Consider the following 16,203-nt stretch of genomic DNA (forward strand, 5'->3'; position numbering starts at 1 on the left):
GATGAGATGTGCATGTTCTGAGGCACATTATCGTAATGGAAAGAATGGGGGTTCGGAATCCAAACAGATATGATGAATCAGATTAAATACTGTGAAGTCATATGCCCAGCATGGTACCTCACGTATGGCAAACATGTAGTCACTGGCATTACTGGCATTTCTGGGTGCATGTTCCTATATGTCAAATATTTTTATTGTTGATCCTTAACTGCAAGACTGAATGGGCAGGATACTCTCTGTAGGTACACGCACACGTGCGAGCGCACACACATACACACACACACACACACACTCCATATACACATACAACTAGGTAAAGTTTCTATAGCCTCTAGGGTCTCGGTGGCCAGTCCTTATATGCATGTAAGTCCTAGGGTTTCTGTTTCTTATATCTTTCTTCCCAAGAGGGCAGCCAGATCCCCCCACACACACAGAGAGAGAGAGAGAGAGAGAGAGAGAGAGAGAGAGAGAGAGAGAGAGAGAGAGAGAGAGAGAGAGAATGCACTGTGAAAACACAAGGTGGCGCACCCTAGATGGCCACCAGGCGACACTGCTGAGGCACCAAGGAGTTCTAGGGTGTAGCCTCTTCGGGACTGTCCCAGCCAGATGCTGAACAGATCCAGACATCCCCATTAGTTCTAGTGTGTCCTGACCTCCTCACCTCCCCACCCTGGGGGCTGCAGATAATTCTTGGCCTCTGTCGTCTCCAGCTGGTTGTGCTCCTGCACCTTGGCATCCTACCTTCTCTGCGACACACAGGGCTGGGTTGAGCCATTTCAAGGACCTCGATGCCTCTGGTTTTTTTGGACTCTGCCCTACTCTACTCTGTTAATATGGAAACATTTAGGGGCTGGAGTGGAGGGATTTGAGGAGATGGGGCAAGAGGGCACCATGACTGGCACATCAAGAGCTGATACGTGGTTCTCTGTCACTACCACAGTTCTGGGTTCTCGTTCCCATCATGCCCTGCTGTTCACCGAGGCCCCGAGAATTAGGAATGAAGTTGACTGACTACGGCTTCAACATTTTTCCTTAAAGAGAGAGGACTTTCTTTTTAATGTCACAGCATCCAACCACTACACACACACACACACACACACACTTTAAAATGATAATTGCACTGATTAACTCTTTAGATATCATTAAATGCTAGGGTATACAGTCACTGTGCGTGACACTGCTGACACAGGCATGCCCTGTCTTTTATCAAAAGAAGTGAGTTTCTTTCAGACCCTCACTCTACCCTGTGCTACCTGTTAGTTGTGCGGGCCTCAAGTAATTTATTTGATCTCTCAAAGTGTCAGCGTTCTCATCTGTAAAATGGGACGATAGTATAGATCTCCCAGAAATGTTGTAAGCATTCAACTGGATGGTGTGTGCAAAGGTCTGGGCACGCCCAGAAGTCCCCGCATAACTTTCAGTCACCTTCTGTCAAAACCGTAGAAAGCATCGCCCTCCCGGTAAACCCATTCCTTGGCATTCTGTTCTAGGTTCCCACATAGATACTTGAGGATTAAATGTTAAAATATATAGGTGCAAACTCACTGACCCTGCGTCCCATGCCAAGACACCAGTTAAAGCCCTGGAGCAGCTCACAAGGTGACACTTGCCAGGACAAACAGGCACTGGCAGGCAGAGAAATGACGCCAGGGCTATGGAGAGAGCGCGGACCATTGACATGGAGGCCTGCTATTTGTCCTTGTTCCTTGGCACTATCATGGAGTGCTGTGTACATGGGGCTGGCCGTGAGAAGCTGGGGGATGGGGGCAAGACACCAAGGGAGGGACACAGAGATGGCCGGAGCCAGGTTTGGAGCTGGTCCTACGAGAAGGTGCCCCAGAGGCTCTGGGGAGAGCCGTACAGCATGGCCCTGCCACCCCACCCAGCCTCTCTTGGCCAGGCATCCAGTGACAGCCAGCCAGCCTGAGCTCCATCTTGAGAAAAAAAATACCTCTTATGGGATTCGGAAATGTTCTCTTTGGCAGCCAAAAGGAGCTTGCTCTCCCGCTGAGTCTGTGGGTGGAGAGAGGCTGGGGCTGGGAGGGGGGCTGAGGTTGGCTTGCCCAGAAGGCCTGAAGGGTTGAGGGAGGGAGGAGAGGGCTTGTCCCACTGTCATCTTTCTGTCACTGACTGCGGAAGATTCCCTTTTGAGGAAGATTGGGAAAGCTGGGTTCTGTTCAGTGGCTGTGACTTAGATGCTAATTTGAAAGGTAAACCGTGGGGCAGGGCCTAGCACAGTGCCTGGTACCAAGTTCTGTTGGTGTCTTTGCTGTTTCATTTTTATTCATTTTGGGGTTTGTTTGGGTTTTGTGTTGTCTTTCTTTTTTGAAATAGGACTTCACTATGTAGCCTTAGCTGACCTAGAAATTACTATGTAGACCAGGCTAGCCTCAAACTCAGAGATGTCTACCAGTCTCTGCCTCATAAGTGCTGGGATCAAAGTTTCGTGCCATCACACCTAGTCCCAAGTGGGTATTTGATAAAGTTTCTTTTTTTGCTAAGTCAATAGAAGGGAGAGGAAGGTTCTTTGGGTTGCATCATTTGGATGCTATTTCCATCCTAGATAGGAGAAAGGATGAAGTTTTGTTTATGGGCAGAGGCTCTCATCGGTCCAGGCTAACGTCATCCTGCCCGGAAACCAAGGAAGAGCAAAGTGGTCCAGATTCTGGCCGCACCCATGCTTCTTCCACAGCTTGGAATCCAACTCTTGAATAGGATATGAAGTGTCCAGAAAATGACTGTTCGTCTCCAGCTCCCAGCAGCCACCTCACCTTTAGGAGGCGTTGCCTCCTGGACCCCTACAGACCCACTCCACACGCTTAGAATAATGGCCAGTGACATGCTGATGAAGTGAAACCGGCCACGTAGGAATATTTATACCATGGAAACAGCCAAGCACTGCCCATCAGAGTGTCCCCTCTTCTAAGGGCCTTTAGTACATACCAGCAGAGTGCTACAAAGGAGGTTTCAGGGGAGTGTTCCATTTCACTCCACCTCGGGAAACCTTGCCTGTGACCTCTGCCTCTGCTGTGAGAAGAGCTTCCCAAAACCAAAGTCAGAGGTAGTGACGGTCACTCAGAGAGAGGGTGGGGGAGTGCAGTGGTCTGTCTGCAGCCCTTTTTGGGGTTGGGACTTCAGTCAGCCTGGGGCATATATGGAGGCCTTTAGCTGTATCTGCTCCGCTGGTCATCTTTGGGGAACAGAAGAAGCAGGTGACTGACCCCAGGGCCTAGCTTCGGGAAGATATGATCTGGCTCCTCTTCTCTGGCCCCCAGTTCCCTTCAGGAAGTCCCTCCTCATTCACCAGCTCCTTTTGCTCTCCTTGCCAGATCCGGAGTCACAGAGAAAGAGGACAGTACAGAATGTTCTGGATCTTCGACAGAACCTGGAAGAAACCATGTCCAGCCTTCGAGGCTCCCAGGTGACGCACAGGTAAAGCTTGAGCTGCCCTTAGTGACGTCTTCTCCCTGGGTCTGGAGGGCAAGGCCTCAGGGTCACTCCACATCGCCACATAAGCATCCCAGGTTGACCAGATGGCCTTGGCCCCAGTGACCACAGATGTTTGGATCCCCACATTGTCAGTGCTGTGGGGAAAGAGGAGTCCGACACCTCAGCAGAAGCCCCGTGCAGTCTTGCCTCTGCTTATGCCTGAGCGTGGGATTTCACTCTTGCAATTCATTGTGAAAATGACTGGGAAGTCCAGGTGTGTGGTCTGTCATACCTGTTCTCTCCTTGGGCCTTAGTCTCCTTATCTGTCAAGAGGGCTTTGCTTACTAAACACACTCCCACTTCCCAGGTCCCATGCTTCTGGGATGCTAAAACCCAGATCCTCCCAACACCTAGGCCCTTCAGTGCCTTTGGCTACTTCCATCACTCCTGAAGGAGGGCCAAGTACCTGGCAGAGTCTACATACCATCACCCACAAAATCAGCCCCAAGCTTCTTGTCCCCCAGCCCTTACAGAAGCTTCCAAGCCTGTAGGGTACACACCTCTCCCACAGCCCTTTCCCCTAGAGCAACATTCTAGCCCCAGCCCCTGTGAGTCAGAATTTCCCATTCGGTTCCTCTGGGCTTCCCTGAGCTGCTCAGATGAGCTCATACTGTCAGCCCTAAGGGGGACAGAGGGCCCAGCTAAGTTCTGAGGAGGGAGGTGACTAGGCAGCCAAGATTAGGAAATCATGAGGCATGGACTTGGAGGCCTGGGTATTAGGGGCCGAAGCCTCCTCAGTTGAACTGGAGGTAGGTTCCCCTCTGTGCTGGAAAACTAACGGCAACGCTGGGACATAGAGTTAATGGGGAAAGGACTTTTGATAGCTCTGGGCATGGTCTGTCAGAGGAGCATCAAGACCTGCTTGTCAGGCATTTCGGTCTAGGCGGGAGTCCCATGACTGCAGCTGATCCCATGACTGCAGCTGATCCCATGACTGCAGCTGATCCCATGACTGCAGCTGATCCTCGTCTTAGCGGCTTTCATCCATCAGCCCTGGGTCCTCTTGTAGAGACTTTTCTCCTCTTACTTCCTGCTGCCTCCCACATCCCCATTCATATCCCTGCCTTGAAAAGCCAGGCTTTCATTCCCAGACATCTAAGCATCTCCCAGATGACTAAACAGGAGGTAATCAAGGGAGTCTGGGGAAAAGTGGTCAATGTGGCTTCAGGAGACCCAGAACAGTCTCTGTCCCATTCCAAAGGCCCTAAGCAGGGACCCAGGTGGAGCGGGGCTCCCACTCAGCTGGATGACCCAGCAGTTTTGCCACCTATAGATTAAATCTTCAACATCTCTCCTCCCCACCACCCCTTGTCCAGGGAAGTTTCTGGAACATCTCTCAGGGCCAAGTCACCCGCCAGAATCTTGCCAAAGAAGTCAAGAATTGCTGAGTTGCTTAAGAGCCACACCCCAAATGACTCACCCACAGAAGCAGGGCAGAGGCGGCGCTCTAGGCTTCTGATACCCTTTGCCTGCCCTGAGGCTCCAGGGAAGTAGGGAAGATTCCGCTTGGATGGGGAAGGGTAGCCTAAAGCCTTCCCTTAACGCTGTGGTTGAAACAAGTGCCCTGGGGTCTCTGGCACCTCTCTCCTTTCATGGAAAAGAAAGTACCAGCAAGAGCCTGTGTTTCTGTTTACCACAGACTAGGGGTCACTTCCCTTTCTCTTAGCCTTTGGTTTGGTTTATCTTAGTTCTGGTCCAGACACCAGAGTCCTGACTTTTTTTATGGCTCTGTTGCTTTTTAACATGAGTGATAATATAGTCATCAATCTAGGAAGACCTGGGAGTAGATGCACCTGTTGGACCCACAGGCTTCTGGGGACAGCTGTGTGTCCATACAGCGTGGGGGTACCAACCTACAGAAAAAACATAGTTTTTCCCCCGATGACCTCAGGGTGCAGGGGGGGGGCATCTGCCAAGGTTGCTGTCACCCTTGAATCCACAGGGTGACTTAGACTCAGTTCCTTTTTGGAAACTAGCTTCCTCTATTTCTGTAGGTATGCTTCCTTCAATGAGGGGAGTCTGGGGTAGGGACTGTGGCTGGAGAGGAAGCAAAACTGACCTCCCCAGGGAGGCCGGCCTAGAGCTGGGCACCGGCTGGAGGCCAGGAGATCAGCTCTGAGCTAGAAACCTTTTCCACTGAGATCTAGAGATGGCTTTTGATGCTTTAAAAAAAATAGAGCCTCAAAATAGGGGAAGAGGCATTTTATGTTGAGAGAGTAACACAGAAGGTTAGACCAGAGACCCCGCTTCCTCATGTGCTTGCTACCGAGGTGGACGCCAACTGCCCACACCAGATGCTGCCTTGGATACCTCCATGCTCTCCCCATGGTCTGCTGCTGCAGCATATCCACCCTCTCCTCTCCTCCTCCTCCTCCTCCTCCTCCTCCTCCTCCTCCTCCTCTTCCTCCTCCTCCGTCATCACTGCCAATCATCATTTCATGGGTAGCTCATTCTTATTAAGCACTTATTGCATGAGGCCTTGACCCTCCTCTGTGGTGAGATGATTCCTGCTGCAGTCAGCACAGCCATCCCGGGTCTGTGAAGTGCGAGTCTATGGATGGGGTGAGCATTGAGTCTGAGTCACACCATGACCATGGCTTTTCCCCCAAGAGATGGTGTCGAGTTCCACAGTCACTAGAAGCTGATGCAGAAGTACAAAGGATGCTAGCTAGGACCGATGGGCCCAGAGGGAAAGATAGAGTAGGCCTCCTGGGATATTGTACTCCTTGGAGTACTCGAGGCCACTGATTGTGCTGCTGTTTTTCAGGACCACTGACCCCTCTAATTTTTCTGGGGAACAGAAAGGACATTTTCTCAGACTCAATAGAGACCAAATGGGTTTTCCTTTTTCTAAGCACTTTATAAATAATAATAATAATAAATCAATGTCTACCTCCCATCCCAACCCTGAAGTGGCTGTGAAAGGGATGTGGTCACAGATCAAAGATTCTTCTGCTTTGTGTACCTCTTGTTTAGCCATGGCTTGTCTCAGATGACGCAGCTTCAGTAGCCTACGTAGCTCATGCCATTGATTTAACCCTGTCTGACTTTAGTCAAACCACATGATAGTGAAGGGTCAAAAGTAATTTGGAGTGACGCCATTGCTGGACTGCATGAACTTATCAATCCTAGCCTGAACCAAAGCCCTGATAACCATTCTCACCAGATCTCAGACATATTTCCTCTCTGACCCTGTATGAGGGAAGGCCCCAGGGTTTCTAGCCTCAGATCTTCTGGTAGTAGCTTGCCTGTGGCTTCCTTGTCCTGACCCAGTGGCCTGAAGCCTTTGGGCCCCTGGATGGTGTTGTACGTTCACCGGGCCCTCTCCTTTACCAGTGAAGGCCATGTCTATTCCCTGAGGAGGCCCTGCTTCCTCCCCTGATGCCCAGGCCTATAGCCAGAACCAATCTCCCTGGGGCCTGCTCCATATCTCAGGTTCCCCAAGCTTGCCTCATACCTTCCACATCTGATTTTAGGTTTTCATAGATCTGGTACTACCCAGGAATCAGCTGAGCCTTTGCTCACTGACTGACAGAGGTGACGGCCATACCCTCAACAGTGAATAGTCGAGGCCTTCTGAGCTCTGGTCATCAGTAGCCTCCACTCTTCCTGACCCACTAGGCCTCCCTGGCTCTTTCTGGTTGGGTGAACATCTTCCACATGCCAGGCCCAGTCAGGTCTGTATGGCTGCAGCCCTCCCAACTCTACAAACGTTACATAGAGTAGGCATTATCCCATCTCACTGACAAGGAAGCAGTGGACCAGCAAGATTAGTTTATTTCTTTGGGCCATTTGGACCATCAAAAAACATCACACACACACACACACACACACACACACACGCGCGCACACACACACACACACACACACACACACAACACAGTATTAAACACTAGCCATACTCACAGCATAGGCTCTTAGGAGTGTATGGGAGTTCTGTCTTGGCTACATAGGCCCATTGTCCCTCGGACAGTCTGAGATACCCTATAACCAAGGAACATACACTTAGCAGCCCCCACAGAGGGGCATCCCAATGAGGGGACAGGGCACAGAGCGGCTGGGCTGAGGACTAAATGCATGCCATCTGCTTTCTCCCCAGCTCCCTGGAGATGACTTGTTATGACAGCGATGATGCCAACCCTCGAAGTGTATCCAGCCTCTCCAACCGCTCCTCTCCTCTCTCCTGGCGCTATGGCCAGTCCAGTCCCCGGCTGCAGGCTGGCGATGCACCCTCTGTTGGGGGGAGCTGCCGCTCCGAGGGTCCACCAGCCTGGTACATGCACGGGGAACGGGCACACTACTCCCACACGATGCCTATGCGGAGCCCTAGCAAGCTCAGCCACATCTCCCGCCTGGAGTTGGTGGAGTCCCTGGACTCTGATGAGGTGGATCTCAAGTCCGGCTACATGAGTGACAGTGACCTCATGGGCAAGACGATGACGGAGGATGACGACATCACAACAGGGTAAGCACAGGGGCCCTTGGACAGCTGGTGAGGGAGGCCTGGGAGAGCAGCAGAAAGAATGGTGGAAAGGAATGCCTTAAAAGCAGAGTGGAACTCAGCTTGCGTTTGCTGTGCTGTGACAAAAGCGGTCTGCAGAGGGCGATGGTGCAAACTGTGACTGCATCTGCAATCAGATGTGGCTTATTCTAGAGGGTATGGTGGGCACAGCTGACAACAGAGGAGCTCATTGATCCGTAAAGGTATGCCCTTATTCTCCTCCCTGAGCCTGTCCTCCAAAAAGTCTGGACCAACTCTTTTGGAGGCCCAGCTCTTCTGCAAACGGGGTAGACTGCAGTTGCCTTAAAAAGAGGCTGAGAATGTCACCTCCCTCCTCCCGCTAAGAGAAAGCAACTTTTGAATGAAAGTCCAGACCAGACAGAGTGGAGGTGTGTCTCTACTCCCTCTGCCTGGGTTCCCTGGCCTCCTCACCTCAGCCCGTGGTTTATATCCTTGGGTTTCTGCCTCTGCAAGTCTGCTACCCATAATGCCACATCCTACTCCCTTCCCCAGTCTAGTAAACCTTCTTTCCTGCTCTGGGACAACCCCCCTCCCCGGACCCTCAGTTTATCTTTTCTGCCATAAAAAGCAGGGTAGACTTGGGGAGACAACTTGGACAGACATGGCTGTCTTGGAAGTGAAAAGAGACCAGGAGGAATTTGAACTGATGGGGTTCCGGGCATTCTGACCAACTTTTTCAAGCCCTGAGGCCAGAGAGCTGCATGGTTCTGGAAACTTCTCTGGGGTGTCTCTCAGCAGACCGCCACTTCCATTTTCCCTTCATGGTTGTCTGGGGTCTCCACTCCTAAAATACCCCCACACAGCAGCAGCAGCCCTTTCCCTGTCTCTCGGGCCCCTAAAATCACGCTGCCAGAGTTTGCCGCCCCTAACAAAACCCTGCAGCTCCAAGGGCATAGCCTCTTGGAAAAGGCTGAGCTGAGTTCCAGGCCATCCACCACTCCCAGCCCGCAGCCCACCCATGGGGATAAACTTGGCAGGTCTGACCAGGGTCTGTCCAGCTGATGAGGCTGCTCTTGAGCAAAACAACTGACGCATGAATGGCTTGTTTACTGCCTGGCAGATCCCAGGGGCAGCCCGACCTCATGCTCAGATCCGCCAGCCTGGAGCTGGGATAGGAGAAGTCACGCTGTATTCAGGCCCCAGCTGTTGCTGTGGTCACAGCCCCTCATGGGGAGAAAGGAGAGCCAAGGTGGTAGAAACGCTGCTCCAAACAGGCCATATGCCCTGGGAGGTGCCTGTGTGGAAGTATCAGGTCCCTGTCCCCAGATGTGCCAGCCCATAGGGCAGAGAGAAGCACAAAGCCTATGGGGTTGAGAGCTCAGGGCTGTGGCCACCTCTGTGCTAGGGAATTCCAAGACCGGCTAGATCAGGGAGCTCCCAGATCTAGCAGCATTCTTACAACCCCAAAGTATAGGAAGGCACAGGACCCCTGCACGGAGAGACCCCATCTGAGGAAGTAGTAGGACTTCTAGCATTAACTAGCTGTCTGAGCTTGAGTTACTTAGTTACCCTCTATATTTTAATCTGTCTCCCTGCTGAATGCAATCTATGGCCCGCTATGAAGAGCAAAGGGGTTAGTATATGTAAAAGGCTCAGTATAATTCCTGGCTCAGTGTCATTGCTCACTGTGTTAGCTGTTAGGACTGCTGTTGTCGGAGTCCCAGACTGATGGACAGCATTTAGCGCCCACCTTTTCTCCTCTCTCCTCTGGGTAATGTGTATGCCCTTGATTGAGTTAAGTCCAAACAAAGTCCCAAGAGAGTCATGAATGAGACCTCATCCTCTCTGCTCACCTCACAGCTAGGAAGCCAGGGAAGCCGGGAGTCCTCATGGAGAATACATGATAAATGGCTGACATGACAGTATTCACAAAGTAGATGAGAGTATAACTTGCAATGTTAGTTTGCTATGTCATTTCATATGTGTCTTTTATGATCACTTGTCCATCGGTGGTAACTTTGGCCCTAGTTTTAAGCGTTCTCTGTCTATGAGTACCTGTCCAGGGCCATAACCGGAAGGCCATCCTAAATGTGCTTAGGAGGGAACCGAAGCGTTGAAGATCATAATGCCCAGTGACTTTAGCGCACACTGCGTCTGCTCAGTTAAGTGTGGCCAGACTGCATTTGTGCTGTTATGTTAAAGCAGGATATGCTGGATTCCAGAAAATCCTCAGGTAACCCTGCAGACCTAAGCTGCCCTTCCTCAGCTTCCATCCCCATTGTGGTTCTCAGCTAGATCTCTGTCATTTATAAAATGAGCTGGAGAGATGGCTTGGTGGTTAAGAGCACTGGCTGCTCTTCCAGAGGACCTGGGTTCAGTTCCCAGCACCCACATTGCAGCTCACTCCCACCAGTAACTCCAGACCCAGGGGATCTGATGCCCTATTCTCGCCTCCAGACCAGGAGTGCATGTGATGCACAGAAATGTATGCAGGCAAAACACCCGTACAAGTTGGCTTGTTTGTTTTTAAAGTCACTTTCCTAAGAAAATCGTTTTTTCGTTTATAAGATGGGTTGGGCCCTTCCTGTCCACCCATCAGACTTCTGCTTCCCAGGCATCTCCAGGGCTGGGCCACCTGAGCAGTGCAGCTGGCTGCCGAGCCTCTTTCTGCCTTCCCCTTGGGTGACACTGTCCATGTGAGCCACGATGGAAGACAGTAACTCTCACCCTCGGTCAGTTATCCCATGGGGACTGTCCTCTCGCTGCTTCTTGTCAAGCTGTGTTGAGCTCGGCTCTCCTGGCCCTACCGAGCTGCAGGTGGCTTCCTGGCTTATCACTCAGCAAACTGAAGATGTTTATTCTTCCAACATTTGGGTGCAGTAGGCTGGGAAAGGCTCTGACACCACTGCCAAAGGGGTCACAGGCTCAAAACTAAGCCTGAAATTCGTGAAGTATACAGAAGAGGCACAATTTTAGAAGAACATTTTGTGTTGTTTTGTTGTTCACTTGTTTTGTTTATCAAGATGGGTTGTTGTTTTTGTTTTTTGTTTTGCTTTGTTTTGTTTTCTGTGTAGACATGGCTATCCTGGAACTCACTCTGTAGACCAGGTGGCCTTGAACTCAGAGATCTGCCTGCTTTTGTCTCCCAAGTGGAGGGATTAAAGGCATGCGCCACCACCATCTGGCTAGAACTATTTTTTTTTAATTCTTTTAACTTTTATTGGGCCTTTGTGGGTTCCACATCAGGTGTTCCGATCCCACTTATCTCCCCATCCGTGGCATCTGCCCCTTGCCCTTGCAACCTCCCCTACAAAGCAAAATGAAATTTAAAAGAAAAACCAAAACTAAACAAGATTGAGAGAGAGAGAGAGAGAGAGAGAGAGAGAGAGAGAGAGAGAGAGAGAGAGAGAGAGAGAGAAGAATCTTGTGGAAGCTGTAGTGTGGCCTGTTGAGTCACACGGCTTACCCTTTAGTCCATTCATCTTTTTTGTTTTTTTTGGTTTTTACGAGACAGGGTTTCTCTGTATTGTTTTGGAGGCTGTCGGTCCAGCCCAGCCTCGAACTCACAGAGATCCGCCTGCCTCTGCCTCCCGAGTGCTGGGATTAAAGGCGTGCGCCACCACCGCCCGGCTCTAGTCCATTCATCTTTACTTCCAAGTGTTCCTTGGCTCAAGGCCTCTGGCTTCTGCTACACAACTGATAGATAATGTGCTCTCACTGGGGCTCCTCTTGGACATCCTAGTCTTTTCCTGTGTCATGGAGATCCTGCTGTTTTGGATCTGTAGGTTTGTTCCCTTCACATGCTCCCTCCAACAGATCATACTGGGGTGGGCTACCTCATAGCCCTGGTTCTGGGCCTGGGTAGTGGCCGAATTGATCAGCTTGCTAGCTTCCCCTCATCATCACTACCCAGGCGAGCTCTCCCCCACTGCCTCAGCTAGGTCATCTAATGCAGCCTGCAGCAAGGAGCTGGGCCAGTTCTCCTCTCAGGCTCTTGGATCTGGCTCACCCACACTCACACCAGCTCTACTGTTTTGCCCAGTTGAGGTGCAAAGCCCTCTCTCCCGATTGCTGTAGGGGGCATGGGGGGCAGGGTGTCAGCTGTCCTGCTCTCATGCCCTCCGAGCTGGCTCACCTGTGCACCAACAACAGGGTCAGCTCTGGTGTGCTGCTCTCCTTTGTGCTGCAGCGAGTGAGGGGCAGGGCTAGTACTCTTACTCTCATGACCATGACTGTGGGCCAGCTTTCTTACGTGCCATAGGTAGCGAGGAGTGGAGGGGGAGGGTATCTTTCCCTCATGCATGCCTCTGCACGGCAGATGGGGGGCAGGCAGGATCAGCTCTGCTGTTCTCATACCCTCAGGGCCAGCTTACCTGCATCCCAGTCCCCGACCATAGGGCCAGCTCTAGTGTGCTGCCCAGACAAGACGCAGAGCCCATTCTCTTGTGTGCTGCACTGCACCCAGTGACCGTCAGGGCTGACTCTCCCACTCTCATGACCAACTCTCTCACCTGCCGCAGGTGGTAACGGATGGGGAGGTGGCAGCAGAAGAACCATGTTTAAATGCAGTTGAGTGGCACTAAGTACGGTCACATTGTTGTCCCTGGTCACCACCGTTCACCTCTAGTACATTTCAAGTGACCAAGCTGAAACTATGCTCATCAACAGTGGCTTCCCTCCCTCCCTCCCTCCCTCTTGCCCCTGGCAACTACAAGTTTATCTCTGTGGATTGGACTATTCTAGGTAACTCATGCAAATGGACTTACACTGTATCTGTCTTTTCTGTGGTATATGTTACCTAGCATAATATCATAGAAGCTCATCCATATTGTATCAGAATTTCCCTTTTTATGGCTGAATGGCGTTCACTGGCTGTGTGTGATATGCATTTTCAGATGCCTGGTAGTAGGTTTCTCCACCGATGCAATAAGCCTGATCAAGTTGAATTAATAAGACCAGGTTTAATCTGAGTGAGGCGCTCAAGCCCCCCAGAAGTGAGGCGGGGAAAGGAAGAAGAGACATCACATGGGCGGGTCTATGGACCAGAGTTTAAATACCCTCTTTGCTTGGTCTTGAGCAGCTCCAGGGAAGGCTTTCTGAGGGGTGGGGTTTGGAGAGGGAGGAAGGGGGTCTGAGGCGGAGCTTCCAGTGGGACATTGTGTACTCCATTTGTCTGTCCTTTCGTCTTTCTAGCCATCTGCTAGGTACTGGCAACCATGTTACCACGAACATGCTGTGTATATACCTGCTGAGTGCCTTCAGCTTTGGGGCGTACAGGTAGAGAAGAATGGCTGGCTGTACGGTGACTCTGTGTACTGTCTGAGGAACCACTGCACAAACTCCACTGGGACTGGACCATTCTACACTGCCATAGGCTCTACAGCCACAAAACATCACTGTTCGTTAGTTTCTGGTTTAAGAAAACTAGCCATGCTAACTGCGTTAGTTGGCTTTCTGTTACTATAGCAAAATACCTGAGAGGAAAGTTTTTGTTTGGGTCAGAGTTTGGAGATTTCAGTCTATGATTGGTTGTCCCTGTTGCTTTGAAGCCCTTGACAATGCAGCACATCACGGCGGGAGGGCATGGTGAAGCCAGCTGCCCCATGGATGAGAACGATGTCTCATAGCCTTTAACGGCACACTCCCAATGACCTAACGCATTACACTAGGTTCTGCCTCCTAAAGGGTCTACCGCCCCCCAGACCTCCAACACATGACATCTGCAGAACACTTAAAATCCAATGGATGGTAAATAAGATTTCATTGTGTTTTTTCAAATATATATTTTAGTTTTGTTTGGGTTGGGGGGTTAGTTAGTGATTTTAGTTTTGTTTGGGTTGGGGGGTTAGTTAGTGATTTTTTGTTGTTGTTTAAGTTCAGCACAGGCTGGCCTTGAATTCACAATGTAGTTGAAAATGACTTTGAATTTCTGATTCTCCTCCCTCCACCTCCCAAGTACTAGATTATAGACATGCACTATCACACCTGGCTTGTTTTTTCTTTCTTTGATGAAAATAGTTGTACATATTTTACTATAGGTATACAATATGGTCAGATCAAGTAATTGACATATCCATCAATAGGACATCATTTCTTTGTGTTGGAACATTAAAAATACTCTCTACCAGTTATTTTGAAACATACAATTAATTTCTGCCAACCACAGAAAACTGAAAGTTATTTCTCTTATTTTGGTAATGCTGTAGAATATTAAAAAATTACTCTTGGGGCTGGAGACATGGCTCACTGGTTAAGACTACATGCTGCTCTTGGGGCTGGAGAGATGGCTCAGTGGTTAAGAGCACTAGCTGCTCTTCCAGAGGTCCTGAGTTCAATTCCCAGCTCACAACCAGTTGTAGTGAGATCTGGTGGTCTCTTCTGGCCTGCACGCATACATGCAGACAGAACACTGTATACATAATAAGTAAAATCTTTTTAAAAACCAACCACAAAAATTAAATATATTTTTTAAAAAAGACTGTATGCTGCTCTTGCAGAGGACCGGAGTTTGACTTCTAGAACCCCTGTTAGGTGACTTACGCCTGTAACTCCAGCTTCAGAGGCATTCCATGCCTCTGGCCTCCTAGGGCACCTGCACTCATGTGTATGTACAACACACACACACACACACACACACACACAACTAAGGATAAAACAAACTATCTTTAAAGGTTACTGTACTTCTGTGCTTGTCAGCCTTAATCCCTCCCCCCAACCTCATACACTCCCTGGCTCCGGCAGCCACCACTCTGCTCGCTCCTAGTGAGACCCACTTTTCAGCTTCCACATGTGAGTGGTACATGAACGTGAACTTTCTGTGCATGACTGGCTGCAGTTAGCCCAGAGTTCTCCATATTCATCCACGTGACTGCACGTGGCAGAATTTCATTCTCTTTGTGTTGAATAACATTTCTTCATGGATGTATACCACATTTTCTTTATCATTCATCCATCAGTGGACACACAGGCTGATTCTGGCCCTGGCCATTATTAATTGTTCTATCATAAATGTGTGGACAAAGTTGTATCTTCAGTATACCCAATCATGGGGATGCAGGACCATGGGGCAGGTCTATACTATTTCTAACTGTTTGAGGAACCAACATGCTGTTCTCCATGACACATGCCCTAGTTTTCATTCCCATCACCATCATGTAAGACTTTCTCTCCACATCCTCAACCAGTATTTTCTGTTTTCTTCTTTTTTTTAAAGATTTATTTATTTATTATGAATACAGCATCTTGCCTCATGTATGTCTGCACACCAGAAGAGGGCACCAGATCTCATTATGGATGGTTGTGAGCCACCATGTGGTTGCTGGGAATTGAACTCAGGACCTCTGGAAGAGCAGTCAGTGCTCTTCACCTCTGAGCCATCTCTCCAGCCTGTTTTCTTCTTTTTTAAATAATAACCTTTCTAATAAAGGGGAGGCAATGTCCCATTATGGCTTTGGTTTGTACTTCCCTAATGACCAGTGGTGTTGAGTGTCTTTAAGTGATTATTGACCATTTGGAGATCTTTGTAGAAATGTCTATTTTTTTGCTTCAGGAGTTCTTTATATATTCTGGGTAGTAATCCTTTATCACCTATATGATTTGTAAATATTTTCTACCATTCTGTGGGGTTCCTCGTTATCGATAGTGTCCTTTGATGTACAGACACAAAAATAGCTTACTAAATAGCCCAGACTGGCCTCAAACTCAAGTTCCTCACACCTCAGCTACTCAAGTACTGGAACCGCAGGTTTACTGCACCAACCCTGGTTCAGTGTGAGTGTGTGTGTATCTGTGTGTGTGTGTGTCTGTGTGTGTGTATGTCTGTGTGTGTGTCTATGTGTGTGAGTGTGTGTGTCTGTGTGTGTCTGTGTGTGTCTGTGTGTGTATATGTCTGTGTGTGTGTCTGTGTGAGTGTGTGTATGTCTGTGTGTGTGTCTGTGTGTGAGTGTGTGTGTGAGTGTGTGTGTCTGTGTGTATGTCTGTGTGTGTGTCTGTGTGTGAGTGTGTGTGTGTGTCTGTGTGTGTGTGTGTTGAGGCATCTATGTTTTCTAGTCTGGTTTTGAAGTCCTGGCTTCAAGCAATCCTCCTCCCTCAGTCTCCTTAGTAGCTGGAGCTCCAAGGACACAACATCTGCTAGTTTTTCACTATGAAGAAGTCCAGTTTATCTGATTTTTTTTTATCTTTGTTGCCTGTGCTTTGGGCACCACATCCAAAAAGTCACTGATAAATGCGATGGCATATAGCTTTTCTCCTGT

The 16,203-nt window shown here is 49.6% G+C and overlaps 1 protein-coding gene across 10 annotated transcripts in view; it reads left to right on the top strand.

The window, feature by feature from the left end:
• Nav1 (neuron navigator 1) overlaps nt 1-16,203 on the top strand; it is a 243,256-nt gene that overhangs the window by 139,347 nt on the left and 87,706 nt on the right. For all 10 annotated transcript variants that reach the window (XM_040739017.1, XM_040739016.1, XM_040739023.1 and 7 more), the window contains 2 exons: nt 3,330-3,432; nt 7,589-7,954. In XM_040739017.1, coding sequence (XP_040594951.1) covers nt 3,330-3,432; nt 7,589-7,954 — 469 coding nt within the window. The remainder of the gene's footprint in view (nt 1-3,329; nt 3,433-7,588; nt 7,955-16,203) is intronic.

This window comes from Mesocricetus auratus, unplaced genomic scaffold (assembly GCF_017639785.1).
Source record: "Mesocricetus auratus isolate SY011 unplaced genomic scaffold, BCM_Maur_2.0 Super-Scaffold_100676, whole genome shotgun sequence".
Classification (NCBI taxonomy): Eukaryota; Metazoa; Chordata; class Mammalia; order Rodentia; family Cricetidae; genus Mesocricetus; species Mesocricetus auratus.